Below are 18394 nucleotides of genomic sequence, written 5' to 3'. Positions count from 1 at the left end.
GTCTCTTTGTTAAAGGGTCCGGTTACTATAGCGGCTGTCAGTGGGACCCCCTACCCTATAGGCAGCTGACAAGCGATAAATTCCATTGCAGCGTCATAAAGGACAGAATATATCTGCACCCCTCAATAGTTCGATCGATAATAGATGGTGGTCTTGACATGTAGTTTTTCTTGTAGGTCCCAAACAAGTTAAAGTTATAATAAAACAAATATTAAGAAATAATAGAGAATTAACCACACAAGACAAGAGGTAGAAGTTAACATCACACTTTTAATTGAAATCTAAGTCATAATATAATGGTAACAAATGAGAAGATGGTGGAAGTGGAAATGTCCAACTCGGGCTTTCGTCTATATTTTCTGGACCCTACTCTAGTATACAATGATAGTCATGACCATGACATGTGAACAGATGCAGCAATGACCGCACACCTCTGCAGAGTCTACTGTGCCGGATCAGGACCACTTGGAGATTTGTGGCCAACTATATATCAGAGAATTGCCTAACTAGCTATTACATGATCTATACCCATCTTTAGACTGACTGATCACCCTCAACTTTTTCCATCAGATGCCACAGATTTTACAGCTACGTGTCTCAGACAGGATGACCTAAACAGCAAGCTATATTCCTCAGGATTCACAGCAGATTATTATTCAATGTGCACTTCTGAGACCAATTTTATATTGCTCCAAAGCATTGGAAATTAAAAAAAATAAAATTATTCAAAGCCATTTGGAATCTCTGCAAAAATCCCAGATTAAAAAAAAAAAATCCAACCATTTTGTGTCTACTTACTTGTTTGTCTCTATGGAAAGACGACAAAACCTTGCATGGTCTGGATCATTCAGCCCTGTGTTTCTTCACTGCCTGCCTCCCATTTTTAACCATACATCAGCTGTCAGTCACCATGCAGACACATCAGTCTGCACCAAAGCTGAATACACAATTGTAGGACTTTATGGTTCTTTAATCACTCCCACTTGTAAAACCAGTTGTATTAATAAGATTATGTCTGTAAGGGGTCTATATAGTTTTGACATTTTGGACCAGAGGAATTTTCCCTTTCTGACAACCAAGGCCACCCATTTGCGCTCACTGATGCATTCCTTCCTTAAACTACCTAGATGCTCTGGTTGCTGCATCATAGGGGGTTAAATAGTTGGGATCAGTCACGATAGGGAGAGGTCATCTATATATCACAGCTACAGATGAGCTAATCGCTTCCTGCAGGCCTTGATTCAGGTGAGGAGCTGCAATATATTCATTACCTTTCGGGTTCCCCAGTGTGGCATATAATTCAATGGCATGGCGCAACATCATCTGTGAGGTGCACAGGTAATGACATGCCAGCCGGGCGAATCATAAGCCAATCTGCAAGAAACTTCATACAGCTTCTGTCCAGTCCAAGGGCAGAGATCACGGACCTGGGGTAGAGAGGACAGACCTGGACCAGGGGTTGAGCCAAGCGATCTGATATGAGATCTAATCATATCTAATCACAGCCAAAACCAGCCATTCACTGTACGTCCATTTTCAGCAATGCCCTGCCGAAGTGGACACCGTTACATCCTCCTGCAGGAAGCAGGTTAAGTAATTCTAGTTTATGCGTATCCCTAATAGTCAAACAAGGTTTTAAAGGAGTCATTGACTGCTTACCAAACGCAGAAGCTGCTGCTTCCATCAAAAAAGAACCAGGGTGACTACACGTCTACATGGTGTACTATACCTCTGTGATCCTACGTCGCCTCCTAATTGCCCACATGCTATATAGGAGTGACTCTCTTCCTGTAGAGAACACACAAACCGGCCATTAATATGGAGCACAATCACTAGACTTTGCTGAAAGATGGGAGCTCTGTCCTATCATGGCTGCACACAGGAGCCCCTCTATACTCATCCTAGGGCACACAGAAGCCTAAAGTTAAGACGCACTTGCAAAATCCTACGTTGTGCTGCTCTGTACACACTAGTGGACTCACGCAGGAGCATAAACCGGAGGGACGTTAGCCGACATGCAATCATTACTTTTGCTCTTTTGAATAATGTCCACACCAGTCTGAACTTAGACTTAGAGAAATGGGATGTGCTGTGGAAAAAAAAAAAGCTATCAAATTTGGACTTTTTACCAAAGCAGTATTGGAAAAAATAACAATACAGTACATCCTATCATCATATATAAAAATGTAAGGTTTGGGGTTAAGCTGTCCTTTAACTACTTATTTGTTGCATCTTGCAGGAACTAGTAGGAAGGAACTTCAGCATTGGATTATCTGACTCTGCGGCGCGAAGTCGGTCTGCAGGTCGATGACGTTTCGCTGTAGAGCGTTTCCTCCTCTTCAGCTTTGTCTTTCCTCTGGTCGAGAAACATTTCTTGATCCAGCAGAAGGCCAGAATCTTCCTCGCAGGAATCGATGACTGCATCAAAGACGGATAGCGAGTCTTCGGTGTCGCCACACTTGCTATTTACAGAGGTATCTCCTCCTCTGGCGCCAGGCGAACTTCCTGCTTTAACGCCACCATCTTGTAGCAGCGGGACTGAGCTTTCATCTGTCTTATCAGCAGTTGTCACCTCACCCAGACTTCCACCCTCTTGGACTGACAGTTTGTCTTGTAATGCCACGCAGCTCTTTTTCTCCGCTTTGGCTCTCTGGAAACAAAGCGGTGCATTAGGAAGGCATTAACATGGGGAGAGTCCAAAATAGACTTGTGGGAAAGACATCGAAAAATATCCACACAAAGTGGATTCATTTAGTTTCCCCAATGCACAGTTCTCTGTTTGCTTGGCCGAACCAAAACAGATCCTTAATAGGCAGGTGGGCAATGTTAAAGTATCCCAATATGGTGTGTCTGGCATGTTCACCCAAAGAAACTGCAGGTGGTCTGTATGAATAGACCACCAGCACTTAATCTAGAAGAAAGATCCTCTTTTAGGAACTTTTTAAATCCATGCGTCATCCTCCACCCCCTTAAACCTACACTGGTCAAAGCGGACACCGTATATTGCCCAAAGAGTTCCCTTAATGGGACCATCTCATCTTGACTGCAGACTGCTCCCAGTTTGTGGTCCAGAGGTCCAAACAGCAGAGCAGCGCTTACAAGCCCTATATTTAAGAACAAAAAAAATTGCTTCTCCTTCCCCTTCGCAGTATACCATTATTTCTGCAGAGTTTCAGGGATCACCGCTTACGTTTATGGCAATTTTCAGGTCAGGACTCCTCATTTCAGCAGATATCTTTGCATAGGTACCTTCTCTGGCAGAACTCATGGAAAAGTAAACTGAGGTTCTGTTCCCAGATGGTCACATCAAATATGATGAAATAGTTCTATTCTATCTCAATGAAGGCAATACAGAGCTTGGCAGAGTCCAATGGATCCCATTACAAATGATCAGGGTCCATCATGGGACAGATCCAGAACACCGCTTTAGCTTTAAATATATATGGAAGCCACAGTGTCAAGTCTAATGCTGCACTCACACATCCGTGTATCACAGTACTGGATTCACTAAGCGGCCTCATAAGCAAATATGAGACGGTCAAAGTCAGGAGATCACGGTCGGTCCGTGCATCACGACACATGGATGTGTGAATCCGTCCTAAACTGGTAATAGAAGACTAAAAATATTACTGAAACTGTAGAGTTATCAGCTGCCAGTCCTATGTGCAATGGAGGGAGTATTTTGCGTTCCCAATACAATCTGAAGACTGTCCAAATGCTATTAATTCAGGAAGCAGATGTAGAGCTCTGTATGATGGGAGGGACATAGGAAAGATGATCAGAAAAGCCATGTGATGACATACGACACAGTGATCTAGAACAACAGCTAAGGACACTCAATAGGGTGTTCATGTGACAGCAAAGACAAGAAAGCGGTGTAACAAAACAACAGAAGCCTGGCCATGCAACAGGAGAAGGGTCTAACCTGGACGTTCTGAAAATGCACCAGGGACTTGCAGTGTGTGAGCCGAGCAGCAGAGTCACTAGGATAGAATTTGTGACACAGCCTGCAGAGATGACCCGCGACGGGGACCATATAATCCAGGCCTGTGAAACGGGAGGGTAAATCACAGAATGGATATCAAAAGGGGGAAACACAAAAATAGAGAACAGAGCAGAGAGCATGATGGAGGGACCCATAGCAGGGGTATGACAAGATGGATGGTTGGTGGTGTCACAGACAACAAATAATGCACAGAATTTAGAGCAAAGTGGTAGAGGAAAGTTCCAGCGGGAAACAAGAGCAGACGGTAGGAGGACTTTGTCTGGAAGCACAGGGAAAGAAGCCATGTGGAATATGGAACGCTTTCCTGGATAACGCTCGTTCTGACCCTCCGATCCCGGGACGCCTGCATTCAGGAATAGGTCTGCTACTCACCATAGGCCGTATCTGCTTTGTATTCTTCTTCGTAATCGGAAATATTATCCTCGCCTTTTTCCTGTAAGAGAACAGCTTGCTCAGCTATGCGCATCTTCAGATTGGTTGATAGAAACACAATAAGGATGTGACTAAAACAAAAGAAATGTTTCAACGACCATTTAGTATTTAGCCAAACCCCATTACGTCACAGGGACATCAGAGGAGATTCATGACACCATGGGTTACATGATCAGTAACTCAATTGATGTAATATCGGAGGGTTTGCCCAGAATGACATTAGTATGTGGCATAACTTAATTTTTTAACCTCAGGGATAGAACATTACATGGATAAATAGTCCAGAATTATTGTTGCCATCCATTGTCGGAATACTGAATGCTAGTCTAGCAAAGAGGACGGACACCTCTCCCTGCACCACCGACAGCTAATCTTCCCGACCCCTCAGCTTAATAAGATGCTGCCAGACACCCCTGGAGCTGGCTGACCACCCTCAATAACAAAAAAATAGGTACGTTCAGATTCAAAAAGTCGGGACTTTGTTCCTGACATTTGCAGTCAGGGAAAAGTTAGGACTCCCTTCCCATACATAAAATGGTCATTCACCCCATCGGGGTGTCTCCGTCTATTAATAATAAAATGATACAGTTATATATAATAAACCAATCATATTTGACTCCGAAACGACTCTTTAGGATGGGTCAATTTCAATCATCAGAATGTTTACGATGCCACTCATTGGATGCAGATTTTATTCACGTGATATGGCAGTGTCCCATTATCCTACAATACTGAAAAGAGGTGACGTCATTATTGACATCCCTGCTACATGCTCCTTTTCCTCTTGAACCACTGGTCTGTTTGTTTGGGGTATGGGATGAGGAAACTTGTGGTCACTATGTTGGGATTTTTCTGCATTCAAAGGAATTTGTAGTTATATTCCGCGCTGCCGCAAGGAAGGATTCTAGGAGAGATGTCAAAGACTCACAGTGGTTTATTCAACGCGTTTCGGGGGTCTCATGCCCCCTTCGTCAGGAAATGATCTTCCTTGGTCTTCATGATGCTCTCTGTGCTTCAAACAGAACCCTGAGACTATCACAGAGCAGGTGCATTTATACGGAGACTTGATTACACACAGGTGGATTATATTTATCATCATTAGTCATTTAGGACAACATTGGATCATTCAGAGACCCACAATGAACTTCTGGAGGGAGTTTGCTGCACTGAAAGTAAAGGGGCCGAATAATATTGTACGCACCATTTTTCAGCTTTTGAATTTCCGCAAAAATTTAAAATAACCAATAAATTTCGTTCAACTTCACAATTATGTCCCACTTGTTGTTGATTCTTCACCAAAAATTTACATTTGGAATCTTTATGTTTGAAGCATGATATGTGGGAAAAGGTTGAAAAGGTCCAGGGGGCTGAATACTTTCGCAAGGCACTGTATATAAGGGTTTGTATGATTTAACTGACATAAATATTTCATAGTATATAGCCTATTGTCCTTTGCATATATTCAGTGGGCTATGTATGTATCACCTTGCATATAAATAAGAGTGCACATTTTGTTTTGTGCTCAACAATAAATGGAAGTGTGTACGTTCTGTATAATGCTTACTACCATATGCAAATATGGATGTTGTACATTTTGTTGTTAAATAAACGAATTAAAAAAAAAAAAAGGTCATTCACCCAGTTCATCTATTGTGTATGGGCTTCTTACGTGACGCTAAATCCACAGCAATGGTCTACAATCTATGGCTCCCACTACAGTTTAGATACTACAACTCCCATCATGCCAAAACAGGTGCAAGCTAAACGTTTAATAGGTGGGAAAGTAGACAAACCAGAGGAATATAACCTTAAGGTTGAGCTGGTGAGTCCCACACAAGGACACATTTCTGTTAAAGAGGAGATTTTTATTCTATTTACCAATAGACATTCTGTGTCCTCAGAAATGTCATCAGTGTTGATGCCCTCTTCATCATCGTCACCATCATCCTCATCCTCCTCAAAACAACCTACGGCGTCCACTGTGATCAGCTCTTCCGAGTCCTCTGGACTCCATGATTCATTTTCACGAAGCTTCACGTGTAAAATATCGCAGTAAGAAATTAGAAAACAAATAGCCATATAATGTACAAAAAAAATGCTGCACACATGGCAGTACGTGCATTTTACCTCTTGAGACTTCTGCTTGTGCTCAGGAGACTTCATGTGCTCCACAAACTTACGAGGAGTCTTGAAGTGGCGACTACAGACGGTGCAGAATGGTCTCAAGGAGCGTTTAGCCATCTAAAAGCAGAGAAATCCCGTTCAATATGGATCGCTGTACCAATACACAGTATGACTGAGAGCAGCATTCAGAGGACACCATCTTTCCAAGGTCCCATTAGTGGTGCCGCAGAAGAGTTACGCTCTCTTCCCTCTTGGATGACTACAACAATGTGGCTGCATCATTTTCATGGCTGTACAAACAGCCCCTGTACCACTTCTTTCTATAGGCAATATTAGGACAGATAAACATCGTATAGACCGTATTCTTTGAGCCAGAAACAGCTACATATCAGTAGATACCACTATGGTGGTCCTAACCCATCCATGTGTTGCAGATGAAAAATCCGGCCAGAAGCTACTTTACCCAGTGATCAGCAAATCTTTGGGCAGTCTCCATGAAGGAGACCCCTTTACGTCATCACATTCAGCAATACTGTGTGTTTGAAATATCTGTGCGTAACTCATCAGTCTCCCGTGTTCTAAATGGACCCGTTAGGAGCATTCAGACTCCTTTGGACCTTTGTTCTAGTGCCTGGTGCTCGATGTTCACCATAGGATGACCCTCACAAACCTAAATACATACCTTGTGTTCCTGCGTCCGGCGATGTTTGATGAGGTCACAGCTGAAGTGAACCTGGCAGACATTACACCACCTCATCTGCTTCTTTTTACTGGAAGAGAAAGTTAATGATTATTTTTAATGGGAACACAGACCCTTGCATTGCTCCGCACTCATTGTGTCTTGGATGATAGCGCAGTCGTTTCTACAATGATTACCACTAATGACAAATTTTAAGCCATGAAAGATAGGAGTTGGGATTAATGGGGCAAATTTCCACCACGTACAACAAACAAACCTTACTGAAGGCTTCGTCCCATGCAGACAACACCATCCCTAATCGCTGTTCGGTTGCTGTAAAGTGGATTAAATCTGTACTTCCACTTTTTCAATCCTTAATTCAATTCCAGAGTAATCACTTTTCTAATGTTTTATGTCAAATGAGCCACTTGCGCCGGGTGCTGGCCCTGCACCTACAGGTCTCTGTGCTCTCTCCAATCACTCATCTGAGAGATCTACCTGCCTCACTGGAGATCTTATGCAGGCACAGTCCATTCCCTGGTTGACGCATGTGCAGATCAGTTACTCGACTCTCAAAGTGTCATCGGGACTTGACCGGAGACTTGCAAGTGCAAGGCCATGCCCCCTTCACTTGCAGCCCACCTGACACAGGTTAGATCAGTCAGGAAGTACTAAGACTGCTGACAGGTTCCCTGTAAAAGAGGTTCTAATTATTAGGGTAGGGCAAGACGGTGCAGCAAAAACTCTGCAAAGTTTTGGCCAATTGCTGGATGATCACATTTCACCATTGGCCAGATTAGGGTAGGCAGAATGTTGGACACCACACCGTCTGGCCCTACCACTAGGTGATCACCAAAGTAGGACCAGCTGAAATCCTCAGTAATCAGAAGCGATCACTGGAAATCTGCATGGCAAATATGCTATTACCTGTTGTCCAGTGGCTCGCCAAACTAAGACCACAGGATCCAAAAATCGCCCGAGAACGAAACTGGAGTGCACACAGTTTTGCAGAAATATTTTTCAACCATTACCCCCACGAGTCACCAAGGTCTGGGCCGTGGGCGGCAGGCAGACAGTGTGGGTCCTATCCCAAAAGACAGGGTGCACCCCACCACACACTGCAGGGATGTGCCGGGTGTTCCACAGAGATCTAATCAGTATCATGTAAAACTGGCAGAATAACCCAGCGCCACTTACTCATCTCTGCTCCCCATATCGCCCAGACCATCCTTTGCAGTGGGCAGTAGTGTGACCAGGCAGGCATTGCTGACATGCTGGATCTCCTGGATCTTTTTATGATGTTGTGCAGTCACCAGATGAGACTGGAAATTCTGAAAAGGATATACATTTACCAGTGGAACACTAATGGCCATGACATAAGTGCCGCGTCACATTATCAGGATGGGCTCATACCTGCAGGCTGTGGTAGCTTGTTTTGCAAATATAGCAGCAGAACCTCGGTCCACTGACCGTCGAGCCCTTCTCGGCACATGCCGGCTGCAGAGCTGTGGTGCGACTCTCACTGCGAACCTGGATGGTGACTTTCAAAGCACGGCCACCACTTATACCCTGGTCAGGAGGAAATTGCAACTTAACATAAGACAAGAAAGACGCACATGACACCTTCAATTACCAGCTACACCGACCTTGGCAGACTGTGACTGCACACTGCGCTCCTCTGCAATGTCATCGGCATCCGCTGCTGTCCCTATAACAAGACAACCCCAATGTGGATCTGTCAGAGACAAATCAAACAAACATTGGAACCAGTAGCCCGGTAGAAACACCCCAATGACATGCAGATTGTGTAGCGTTACCTTCTTCAGCGAAGCCCGCCTCATCTGTACCAGTCTCAGAGCTGTCAGAACAGACACACAGTGATCACCCATCATATTATAGACTGACAACTATACATTGTATAAATGCTGCCCTAGATTGTCTACATACTGGACAGTTGTACTGAATCGGATCGAATGGATATATAAATGTGTAATCCCCAGGGACCCTTTGATCTGTATTTTAGGCTTTGTGGAAGAATTGGCAGCGGCGGCTATGGTCAAACTGGTGATTGCTAGACTGTTGTTCATAGCAAGGAAATTGATTGCCCGGTTTTGGATCAGGGAGGAGCCTCCGACTAGACGGGACTTTCTTGCGCAGGCGGAGCATATAATTTCATTGGAAAAAAGTATTTACACTAAGAGAAATAAACTTGAGGTGTTTCACAAGATATGGCAGCCATGGGTAGAATGGAGTTAGAGGGGTGGGAGGGACGTATTGGGATATGGAAGATATTCACATTACATAACTATATATGGATGTTGGAAAGAGTACTGGATGAGGAACGGGGAAGGCACTGAAGGGATCTCGGAGGGGGGATAGGGGGGGAAAAGGGAGGGAGGAGTTTTGTTTTTGTTTTTTGTTTATAAAAACATGTTTATATGTGAACAATTGCTTGATGTCATGTATATGATGTAATTGTTATCATAAATAAAAATTTATCTGATTTAAAAAAAAAATACATTGTATAAATGCAGAATCAGATGTTTTATGAAAGATGGCCATTATTCTGCAGGATCTGAACTTATAGTGAATACATGTCTATTCCATGATCATAACTGGCCTCCATCTCTGGATGACTTACTGAACAGTCAGGTCTAATGTACACTACCGTATTGTGGCTCTGTACAATCTTCCCATGGTCTGTGGCCATGTTCAGCCTCCATGTGCTTTCAATTCTGCAACATTGTGCCATCCAGAAATCCCCATAGGACGGCACACAATATGTCTATGACCCTGCGGGTCTCTGGTGCTGCAGTGCACAAGAGCGGACCTTCACTTGACTTCCTAAACCACTACCATTTGTGATTTCCCCCAAGTGTCCCAATTAAACACCGTCACAACCCTGCTCTGTATTGCAGCACATATCTGCACCTAGAATTATTTCATTCATACAGGACATTAAAGGATGTCCACCTATAGACACAAAAGTAAGTATTTGGGGATAAAAAAAAAAAAAATTTGCAATTTGGGTTCATTAATACTTCTGCACAGTTTGTTCCCTGCACATTCATCTCCGAAGCAGCTATGCAGGTAAAACTGTAAGGGAAGCCACCTTCATTCTCGCAATTGGTGAGAAATGCGGAATGACTTACAGAGATAGGAATACGCCTTAAACATGTCCCACTGATTAGGGGCACCAGGGTAATCTATAGAGGGCGGAAAAGCCAAAAGCTTTGTGTGGACAGTGATCTAATAAGTACAAACTGCTTCAGAGACCAAGGCACAATACATATGCGCACATATACCAGAACCATAGAGGAGATGGGACAGGAGGAGAAAGGTGATGTTACATCAGATTGTCAGCTTCTTTGACATTACCTCCTTGCTCTCTTGGCTGAAGGTTCAAGTGGGTCGGTATTGCTGCCTTCAGTTAGATTTTCATTGTCTGCAATGACAAGCCAAAAGAAAAACGTTAGCCCCCTACAGAAGTAATGTGCAGTTATGGCTTCTCAGCCTAAAAGGACCAGTAACGCCAAGTCCCCGTACAATAATTGGGGTTCTAAGGATTTGTCTAAAAAGTTTATCATAATGAGAACAAACTTTTTAAGGTCCAGCACTAATGATAGCTGACGCCTAGACCAAGTATGAGCACAGTCTGGTTTCAATTAACTTTTTTTGTAAAAAAAAAATAACCTGTTAAATGCCTTTAAAGCAGGAGCAGCATTGTGGACACGAATGTTAAATGAGTGATATGACCCAACTAGATCAGGCCCTATGTTTGGCATGTGCGTTAAGAAAGCTCCAAACATGGAACATGGTCGTGCCCTAAAACACAAGAACTCTGGGTAAAGACTCAAGACATGTATTTTAAGATGTGTGGGATTTGGGTGGACATCGACCCACTGAGCTGGTTGTTCCACTATACAACAGGCAAAACAAGAGGTGGAAAAATGCATGATTTGTTTCACACAGTGACACTAGTAACAAAACGTTTAATTTTGCAAAATTGGCTTGCCAAAACACTTCCAGGGATGAAGGAGATAGGGGCAGGGCTGCTTTCTGTCTTGAATTTAGAAAAAAAGAGGCAGAAAGACAGAAAGATAAAATGACGGAAAAGTTTTTCAAAAAGTGGAGAGTGTTCATGGAATCGTTTGTCTACTGGAGAAATACAGGAGATAATGGTGTCTTTTATTAACTCAGATTGGTACATGTTAGAAGATTTAAGTGATAATTTGGGTAAACTTAAATGTGTCATTTAGTAAATATATCAGAAAGGATACATACAGAAATTGGCTGGTCAGAGTATAGCCACTTTGAGCAAGTAGATTTGTGGACATATGGGGTTAAGTTATTGTTGTTTGAGCAATATTGTTTTTGATTGACCTAATCATATATACGCTTAGATTGTATAATGTGTCCTTTATCCTATGGCACTGTATACATTGGTCAATATGCTGTATTTGTCAAAAATCCATTAAAAAAGATGTTTAAAAAAAATAAATAAAAAAAAAGAAAGCTCCAGATACCTTGTATATACTGAAAATAGCCATAGCCCCATTCAGGGAAGGTATGCCAAGAAGTGTCTATTTGGCATATGCCGAGCTGGTACACATCCTCCTTGTATGGTAACGAATATAAACTATTACATATTAAGGTTAAACAGCGAGGCCGGATTTAAATGGTTGTATATGGACCACAATGCCAGAACCGACTGCAGGTCTCCTGACCTAATTTGCAGCCTCTCAAAGACATGGCCTACTCACTGACCCGAGTTCAGACTATCATCTGCTTCTGACGCAGTTGGTGGGAGATCTATGTTGCCCCTCTCAGTGTTTGGATCACTGGTGTATTTGCCTGGCGCAGATGAGCTATGGTCACCATCCCTCTTGGCATCAGTATTCTTGTAGTGGTCCTACAATAAGAACAATTTGCATATTTGTACATGATATAATATAAAGGTTAAAGTTTAATAGGGTCAAATTTACCTGTCCCATAGAACGTATGGGCAGTCATCTCACGTCAAACTTATTCTTCCAAACAGGTCTGACATTTCTGTGTTAAGGCCTGTTTCACACTTCCGTTTTTGACCATCAGTCAAAATCCGCCGTTTTTGCAAAAAAACGGATCCGCCATTTTTTTGGCGGATCCGTTTTTTTCCCATTGATTTGCATTACCGGCGGATCTTGACGGATGGCCAGCCGTTGGATCCGTTTTTTTGCGGATCCGTCAATTTTTTGGCGTCCGCCGAGATGCCTGGAGGGACCATGTAACGTTTTTTGTGCTGCAGGATCCACATTTTTATAGTGCGCATGCCCGGAGGAATGAAGTCAGGCGGAAATTTAACCCCGAAATCATTTCTGGCGGACAGAAAAAATTCTCTCTCTCTCGGGCAGCGGTTCCTTTAAAATTCTTCAGTCGGCGGATCCGTAAAAAAAAAAAAAAAAAACGGTCCGGTGGCATCCGTTCACATCAGTTAACAACGGATCCGCTTTCCGCCATTTTGGCGGATTTTAACTGACACAAAAAAAAACTGATGTGTGAAACAAGCCTTAGTCATTCTATAACATGGCTTAGTTTTTCTGCTACATTGTGCCAAATCCCATCAGTACACCAAATTACAAAATTAAGGCTACCTGCAGCCACCACTAGGGGGCGCTTACTGTGTATGGTCTTATTGCAAAGTTTAAAGGGATTGCCCACACTGGCAACTTCTCCATAAGATAGGTAATCAATATGGGATCCGACACCAGGAACGCTCAGAGCTCAACTGAAAGCAGCTCTGGCAGTGGCTGGATGTAATCACATGGCACGGAGCTGTTCTGCAGAACCCAGCAGAGGCCACTACACACTTAATGCATCTACACTCTGCTCCATGTGTTTACATCTGGCCACAGCCGATCGGCAGGGATGTCCAACCCCCTGGATCTCATGAACCTTATTCTATGGATATGTCATCAATGCATCTGCTGGCATCCAAAATCTTGTATTTTAACACTACATAAAGAATTTAGGTTCAGGTACTCTGACACATTATACCTATGATGGCCACAGCAGCTGAATTTGGAGCGACTTGCTGACCATTAACGTATTGGGGTCTGCAGACGCTCTGCCAACAGATTACGTCAAGAGATAAACAAATGGGGGGAATGTTGCGTTTCACCACTTGTTCTTTCTGATACTGCAGGAGGTAAGTCATCGACAGCGGCGGCCTGCAATGGAATACTCCACTCTTCTCTCTGAAAACTTGATTGCCTGAACATTTTCGTGTAAAAGGGTGGGTGAGAGGCGATAGGTATAGCCATAAGATGAACGTATGTACTATGCTTTAGTGTTTCGACTTTTACCGCAAATCATCATGGACCTGAACGTCACATAACACAAGTCTACCTGGCTGCAGATAGAAGGCTAGGCTTACCTTGTGATATACACGCGGCTGCTGAAAAGGCATGTGCGGGAACGTCATGCTCGGAGCTTTCACCGTTACACCCATAGGAGGAATACCCAGGATTGAGTGTCTTGCAGCTGCGGTAAAGAATGGAGGCATTGGCGGAGGCGCCACCATGCTGAGACCACGAAGGTTACCTACAAAACCATTGACAAATCTTCAGATATAATAATTGCTGTATTGCAGGAATTCTCTTATCATCGCAGGCAGGTTTGCAATGACAGGTGCTCTGCTTGGAGTGAGCCCGGGCATATACACCACCACCCCACTCAAGACAGGGCTCTACAGTGCCCCATTCCTGGTGGGTCCCCACGGTCAGCACGTTATCCCCCATCTCACCTCTGGAATCCTCTTTTAATAGCGGTTCATAATCATGCAAAGAAAATTAAAACCATATGAAGAAATAAACATGATCCAGCTTTAATGGGCGACTATAATCTAGGCGATGGCATTCACCCTCCTTGTGTTCTCATATGTAGGTCATTGTCCTAATTCTAGGAATACTGAACATAAAGGGGATCAGATCATCACAAATAAAACGAAAATAATGCAATCTACATACAGACATGGAAAGAAAGGAGAAAGGGCGAATGTCGTCCCTTAGTAATGGGCATGAATTGGAAGCTTACCTTGCATCTGCTGCATCAGTAGAGCACGCTGTATCATGGGGTGAGTATTGAGAAGCCTGGCAGGATTGGCAGCCCGCAGGTTCAGCATCTGCTGCGGTTGCTGGTGCTGCACCGGGTTTGGCATTGGCCTGTTTAAAGACTGCATTAGTATGGAGAAGCATTACATGGCAGGCAGTAACTGGCAGCAGGCTATGCTTACCTGGGCGCTGCATGCTGGACAGGCAGCGGATGCTGCGCTGGTTGCTGCACCGTGTGCTGCTGCTGCTGCTGCAGGAGGTGCTGGAGCTGAATGAGCTGCTGTAACTGCTGCTGGTTGTTAAACATCTTAAAGCAAAGGACCTAAGACAACAGAGAAGAGCTGACCCTTCACGTCAATAGGGATATTGAAAGTCTTGGAGGTTGGACCCCCTCTGATTCTGAGAATGAAATGGGCCCAGCCCTGTAGCCTTCTACTCAGATTCTCCTGCACAGCAGCAATCTGACCACCCAGCTGTAGAAGGAAAGGTAGGCAGGCTATGTTGTAGTTCCCCTACATAGCGTGGGAGGGGCTGTACAGTGGACACACACTTGTGCCAGAGTCTAGAAATTGGCTCCTTATGATCATGTAGTCTACATTATGCCATCACTTTAAGATAGGAGAGCCCCTTTAAGGAGATGAATAGGTACATATGGCAGCATTGCCATTTAGGATTCTGGAAAAGTCACGTATTGACAGATACCCAAGAAGCTGACAGTTCTGCCCATACCTGCCGATAAGTGGTCCCTGCGGGAAGCCGCTGGGGTAAATCACTTCTAGGAGGAAAGTGCAGGTAAGTTATTCATTGGGAGTGGTGAAATGTTTGCTTGCCCACAGACTATGAAGGCATTAATATAGCAATCCCTTCACATGTTGGGGGGAAAAAAATCTGATTAATACTGCAGGGGGGGGGGGGAGATAGTGATGCACATTATGGCGCCCCCGATTATTCTCTATATAAGGCTTCACATGGAGGGGGTAGAGTACCCCAAAATTTACAGAAGTGCCCACTTCCTTCGCTTCCATGTGAGCCACCAACCTATAGTGCCTGCATTGAGAAACATGTGATGGTGTCTCCGCAGTGTTGGATGTTGATCTCCATGAGGTCATTCATCCTCATTTTTTACCTATAGTGCCTGGCATGAATTATGCACTGTTACATGCCAGCCATCAGCTGCCGACCTGTATACTGTGAGTAATATATTTCCCAATACACGGCAGAGCGGTGCCACTGCTCATGGGCGGCACATGGGGAGAGTACTATGACATCTTAGAAGAGAAGCATGTATGTGCCCCTCACAATGCCCTTTATCTAATATCTGAGCGCCACCCCCCATTCACTATCTCATATAACATCACATACAAGGCACATACAATATTACCACATCCACCAGTCATTATATATTAGAGGGTGGCACATAAAGCCACCTTGCATCATGGAATATGTATTTGCCTCTCTGTGCCCATCCACTGTAGGATACACCTATCATTATGTAACCACTGGCACTGTTTGCCACCCTCAGTGCCCATCTGACACCTCACGCCCCCACCCCCTCATTATGCAGTATGTCACAGAGGTGGGCACTGAGGGCGGCACACACAGGTGGCATGGTGAGGGGTGCATGCATGTGTCATCCTCAGTGCCCACCACACGTAACATGCCAGCAATCATATCCAGACATTATGCCACCCTGGATGTCCCCACTGACACCAGCTGCAGTCTCCCCCATCTTACCGGATAATGCTGAGCGTTAATCCCCGGGCAGTGCTCCGCTTCCCCCGGACAGACAGCCGGTCCTCCTCACAGCCCCCCCAGGCCTCCTCCTCTGCTGCACCACAGCGCAGACAATGGCGCGGACCATGCCCTACTGTGCAGCGCGCCCCCTGCCGGCCGGAGGTCGGACGTGCGCACCTCACACTTGTTTATTTAGAATTCTAGCACAAGGACACAAATGGGTTAAAAACAAATGGAATCTCATCAATAGAAAGGGTTAATGATGTGGTCCAGGTGGTGACCCTCCTACACTATAGTCTGTGGCAGCGAGCCCCTAAACTACAACTCTCAGCATGCCCTGTCAGTGCCACAATTTCGCCGGTCTATGGCAATATTGCGCCTGCTATTCTTCATGAAGCTACAAGGTGTAAAACGTGCAGGTCCACACTCTATAAAGAGCACCTATTGAAGAGTTAACGTATCTCCCAAGAGACCTTCACCCACCACAAAATGGGGTCTGTGCTCCACAGCTGTTGGACAAGTAGCGGCCACCCCCCATATATTCTCCACCCAGATGTGAGGAACAGCGGAATCCACCCTCCATGTGTTCTCCTCCCAGATGGGGGGTCAGCGGCGGCCACCCTCCATGTGTTCTCCGCCCAGATGGGGGGTCAGCGGCAGCCACCCTCCATGTGTTCTCCGCCCAGATGGGGGGCCAGCGGCGGCCACCCTCCATGTGTTCCCCGCCCAGATGGGGGGCCAGCGGCGGCCACCCTCCATGTGTTCCCCTCCCAGATGGGGGGCCAGCGGCGGCCACCCTCCATATGTTCTCCGCCCAGATGGGGGGCCAGCGGCGGCCACCCTCCATGTGTTCTCCCAGATGGGGGGCCAGCGGCGGCCACCCTCCATGTGTTCTCCTCCCAGATGGGGGGCCAGCGGCAGCCACCCTCCATGTGTTCTCCGCCCAGATGGGGGGTCAGCGGCGGCCACCCTCCATGTGTTCTCCTCCCAGATGGGGGGCCAGCGGCGGCCACCCTCCATATGTTCTCCGCCCAGAAGGGGGGTCAGCGGCGGCCACCCTCCATGTGTTCTCCTCCCTGATGGGGGGCCAGCGGCAGCCACCTTCCATGTGTTCTCCCAGATGTGGACGCCAGCGCCACCCCCATGTATTTTTCACCAGATGTGAGGACCAGCAGAATCCACCCTCCTTGTTTTCTCCTCCCAGACGGGTGGGCCAGAGGCGACTACACTCCATGTATTCTCCTCCCAGATGTGGGGGCCAGCAGCAGCCACCCTCCAGGTATTTTCCTTTCAGATGTCGGAGCCAGCGGCAGCCACTTCCCATGTATTCTCCCAGATGTGGGGGACAGCAGTGCCCCCCATGTTTTCTCCTCCAAGATGGGGAGGCCAGGGGCAGCTACCCCCCATTTTTCTCCTCCCAGATGGGGGGGGCAGCGGTGGCCACCCTCCATGTATTCTCCTTCCATGTGTGGAGGCCAGCAGCTGACACCCTCCATGTATTCTCCTCCCAGATGTGGAGGCCAGCGGCGGACACCCTCCATGTATTCTCCCAGATGGGAGTGCAAGCGGCGTTCACTCTCCATGTATTCTCCCTGATGTGGAGGACAGCGGCATCCACCTTCCATGTATTCTCCCAGATGTAGGGGCCCGCCGCACCCCCCCCATGTATTTTCTGCCAGATGTGAGGACCAACAGAATCCGCCCTCCATGTTTTCTCCTCCAGATGTGGGGGCCAGCGGCAGCCACCCCTCATGTTTTCTCTACCCAAATAGGGGAACAGTGGCGGCCACCTTCCATGTATTCTTCCAGATGTAGAGACCAGCGGCAGACACCCTCCATGTATTCTCCTCCCAGTTGGGAGGGCCAGCTGGCATTCACCCTCCATGTATTTGTAGGGGAAGTGGACTGACCTATGGACCTGTCTGCAGCAGGAAGGGTTAATGTACAAGGTGCTGGACATGGACTGCTGTTTATGAAGGTGGGGGACAGCTGGACAGAAGGGAAGGATGTTGTAGTACAAGGTTTTTGCCATTAGGGGGAGACCAAGGACAGCAGAAATGGAGTAAGGTGTAGTACTGCAGTTTGGCCACATGATGGGAGTAGGGAGCAGTGAGAGCAGGGCTTAACATCAGCTTATGGCTGCGAAACCGCAAAGTCATGGTGGGCGGGGTTACAGGAACTCTAGAGGGGAATTCCCAGGGAGGGGATATATAAGTAGGAAAGGAGAGTTCCAGAAGGTCAGTCCAGGGAGAGGAGCTTAGGAGTGAAGAAGACTGGAAGGAGAGGCAGGACAAGAAGAAGCTCCAGGAAGGACTGGTGAGAGAGACG

At 45.9% G+C, this 18394-nt stretch overlaps 1 protein-coding gene across 5 annotated transcripts; it reads right to left on the bottom strand.

Annotated features, from left to right (window-relative positions):
* Positions 1 to 250: 250 nt before the first annotated feature.
* On the bottom strand, positions 251 to 16230 carry CIZ1 (CDKN1A interacting zinc finger protein 1). 5 transcript variants are annotated; one of them, XM_073541104.1, is made up of 16 exons: positions 16067 to 16230; positions 14515 to 14654; positions 14316 to 14443; positions 13657 to 13763; positions 12009 to 12153; positions 10620 to 10686; positions 9059 to 9099; positions 8888 to 8976; positions 8655 to 8810; positions 8439 to 8572; positions 7245 to 7332; positions 6566 to 6679; positions 6317 to 6469; positions 4379 to 4439; positions 3926 to 4047; positions 251 to 2650 (listed from the first exon to the last, which is right to left on the bottom strand). In XM_073541104.1, exons 2-16 carry the CDS (start codon positions 14637 to 14639, stop codon positions 2270 to 2272), a joined length of 1911 nt encoding a protein of 636 aa, XP_073397205.1. In that variant the 5' UTR covers positions 14640 to 14654; positions 16067 to 16230; the 3' UTR covers positions 251 to 2269. The 5 variants fall into 5 exon arrangements, with proteins under 5 accessions (XP_073397205.1, XP_073397203.1, XP_073397202.1 ...); XM_073541102.1 differs by having other exon boundaries at positions 13657 to 13823; positions 14515 to 14673; positions 16067 to 16229; XM_073541101.1 differs by having other exon boundaries at positions 13657 to 13823; positions 16067 to 16229.
* Between the last annotated feature and the right edge of the window lie 2164 nt (positions 16231 to 18394).

This window comes from Dendrobates tinctorius, unplaced genomic scaffold, assembly GCF_039654945.1.
Source record: "Dendrobates tinctorius isolate UK_male_01 unplaced genomic scaffold, ASM3965494v1 ptg000120l, whole genome shotgun sequence".
In the NCBI taxonomy this organism is placed as follows: domain Eukaryota; kingdom Metazoa; phylum Chordata; class Amphibia; order Anura; family Dendrobatidae; genus Dendrobates; species Dendrobates tinctorius.
Note: the sequence above shows the minus strand (reverse complement) of the source record. Positions and strands in the feature narration are given on the sequence as shown.

Excerpts from the sequence above, each read along its gene's own strand:
- CIZ1 (XM_073541102.1), bottom strand. The coding sequence starts at position 14,639 with ATGTTTAACAACCAGCAGCAGTTACAGCAGCTCATTCAGCTCCAGCAC. Across the intron at positions 8,573-8,654 it reads CAAGCTACCACAGCCTGCAG|AATTTCCAGTCTCATCTGGT; the intron begins GTATGAGCCCAT and ends TATCCTTTTCAG. Across the intron at positions 7,333-8,438 it reads GATATGGGGAGCAGAGATGA|TAAAAAGAAGCAGATGAGGT; the intron begins GTAAGTGGCGCT and ends TTTCTCTTCCAG.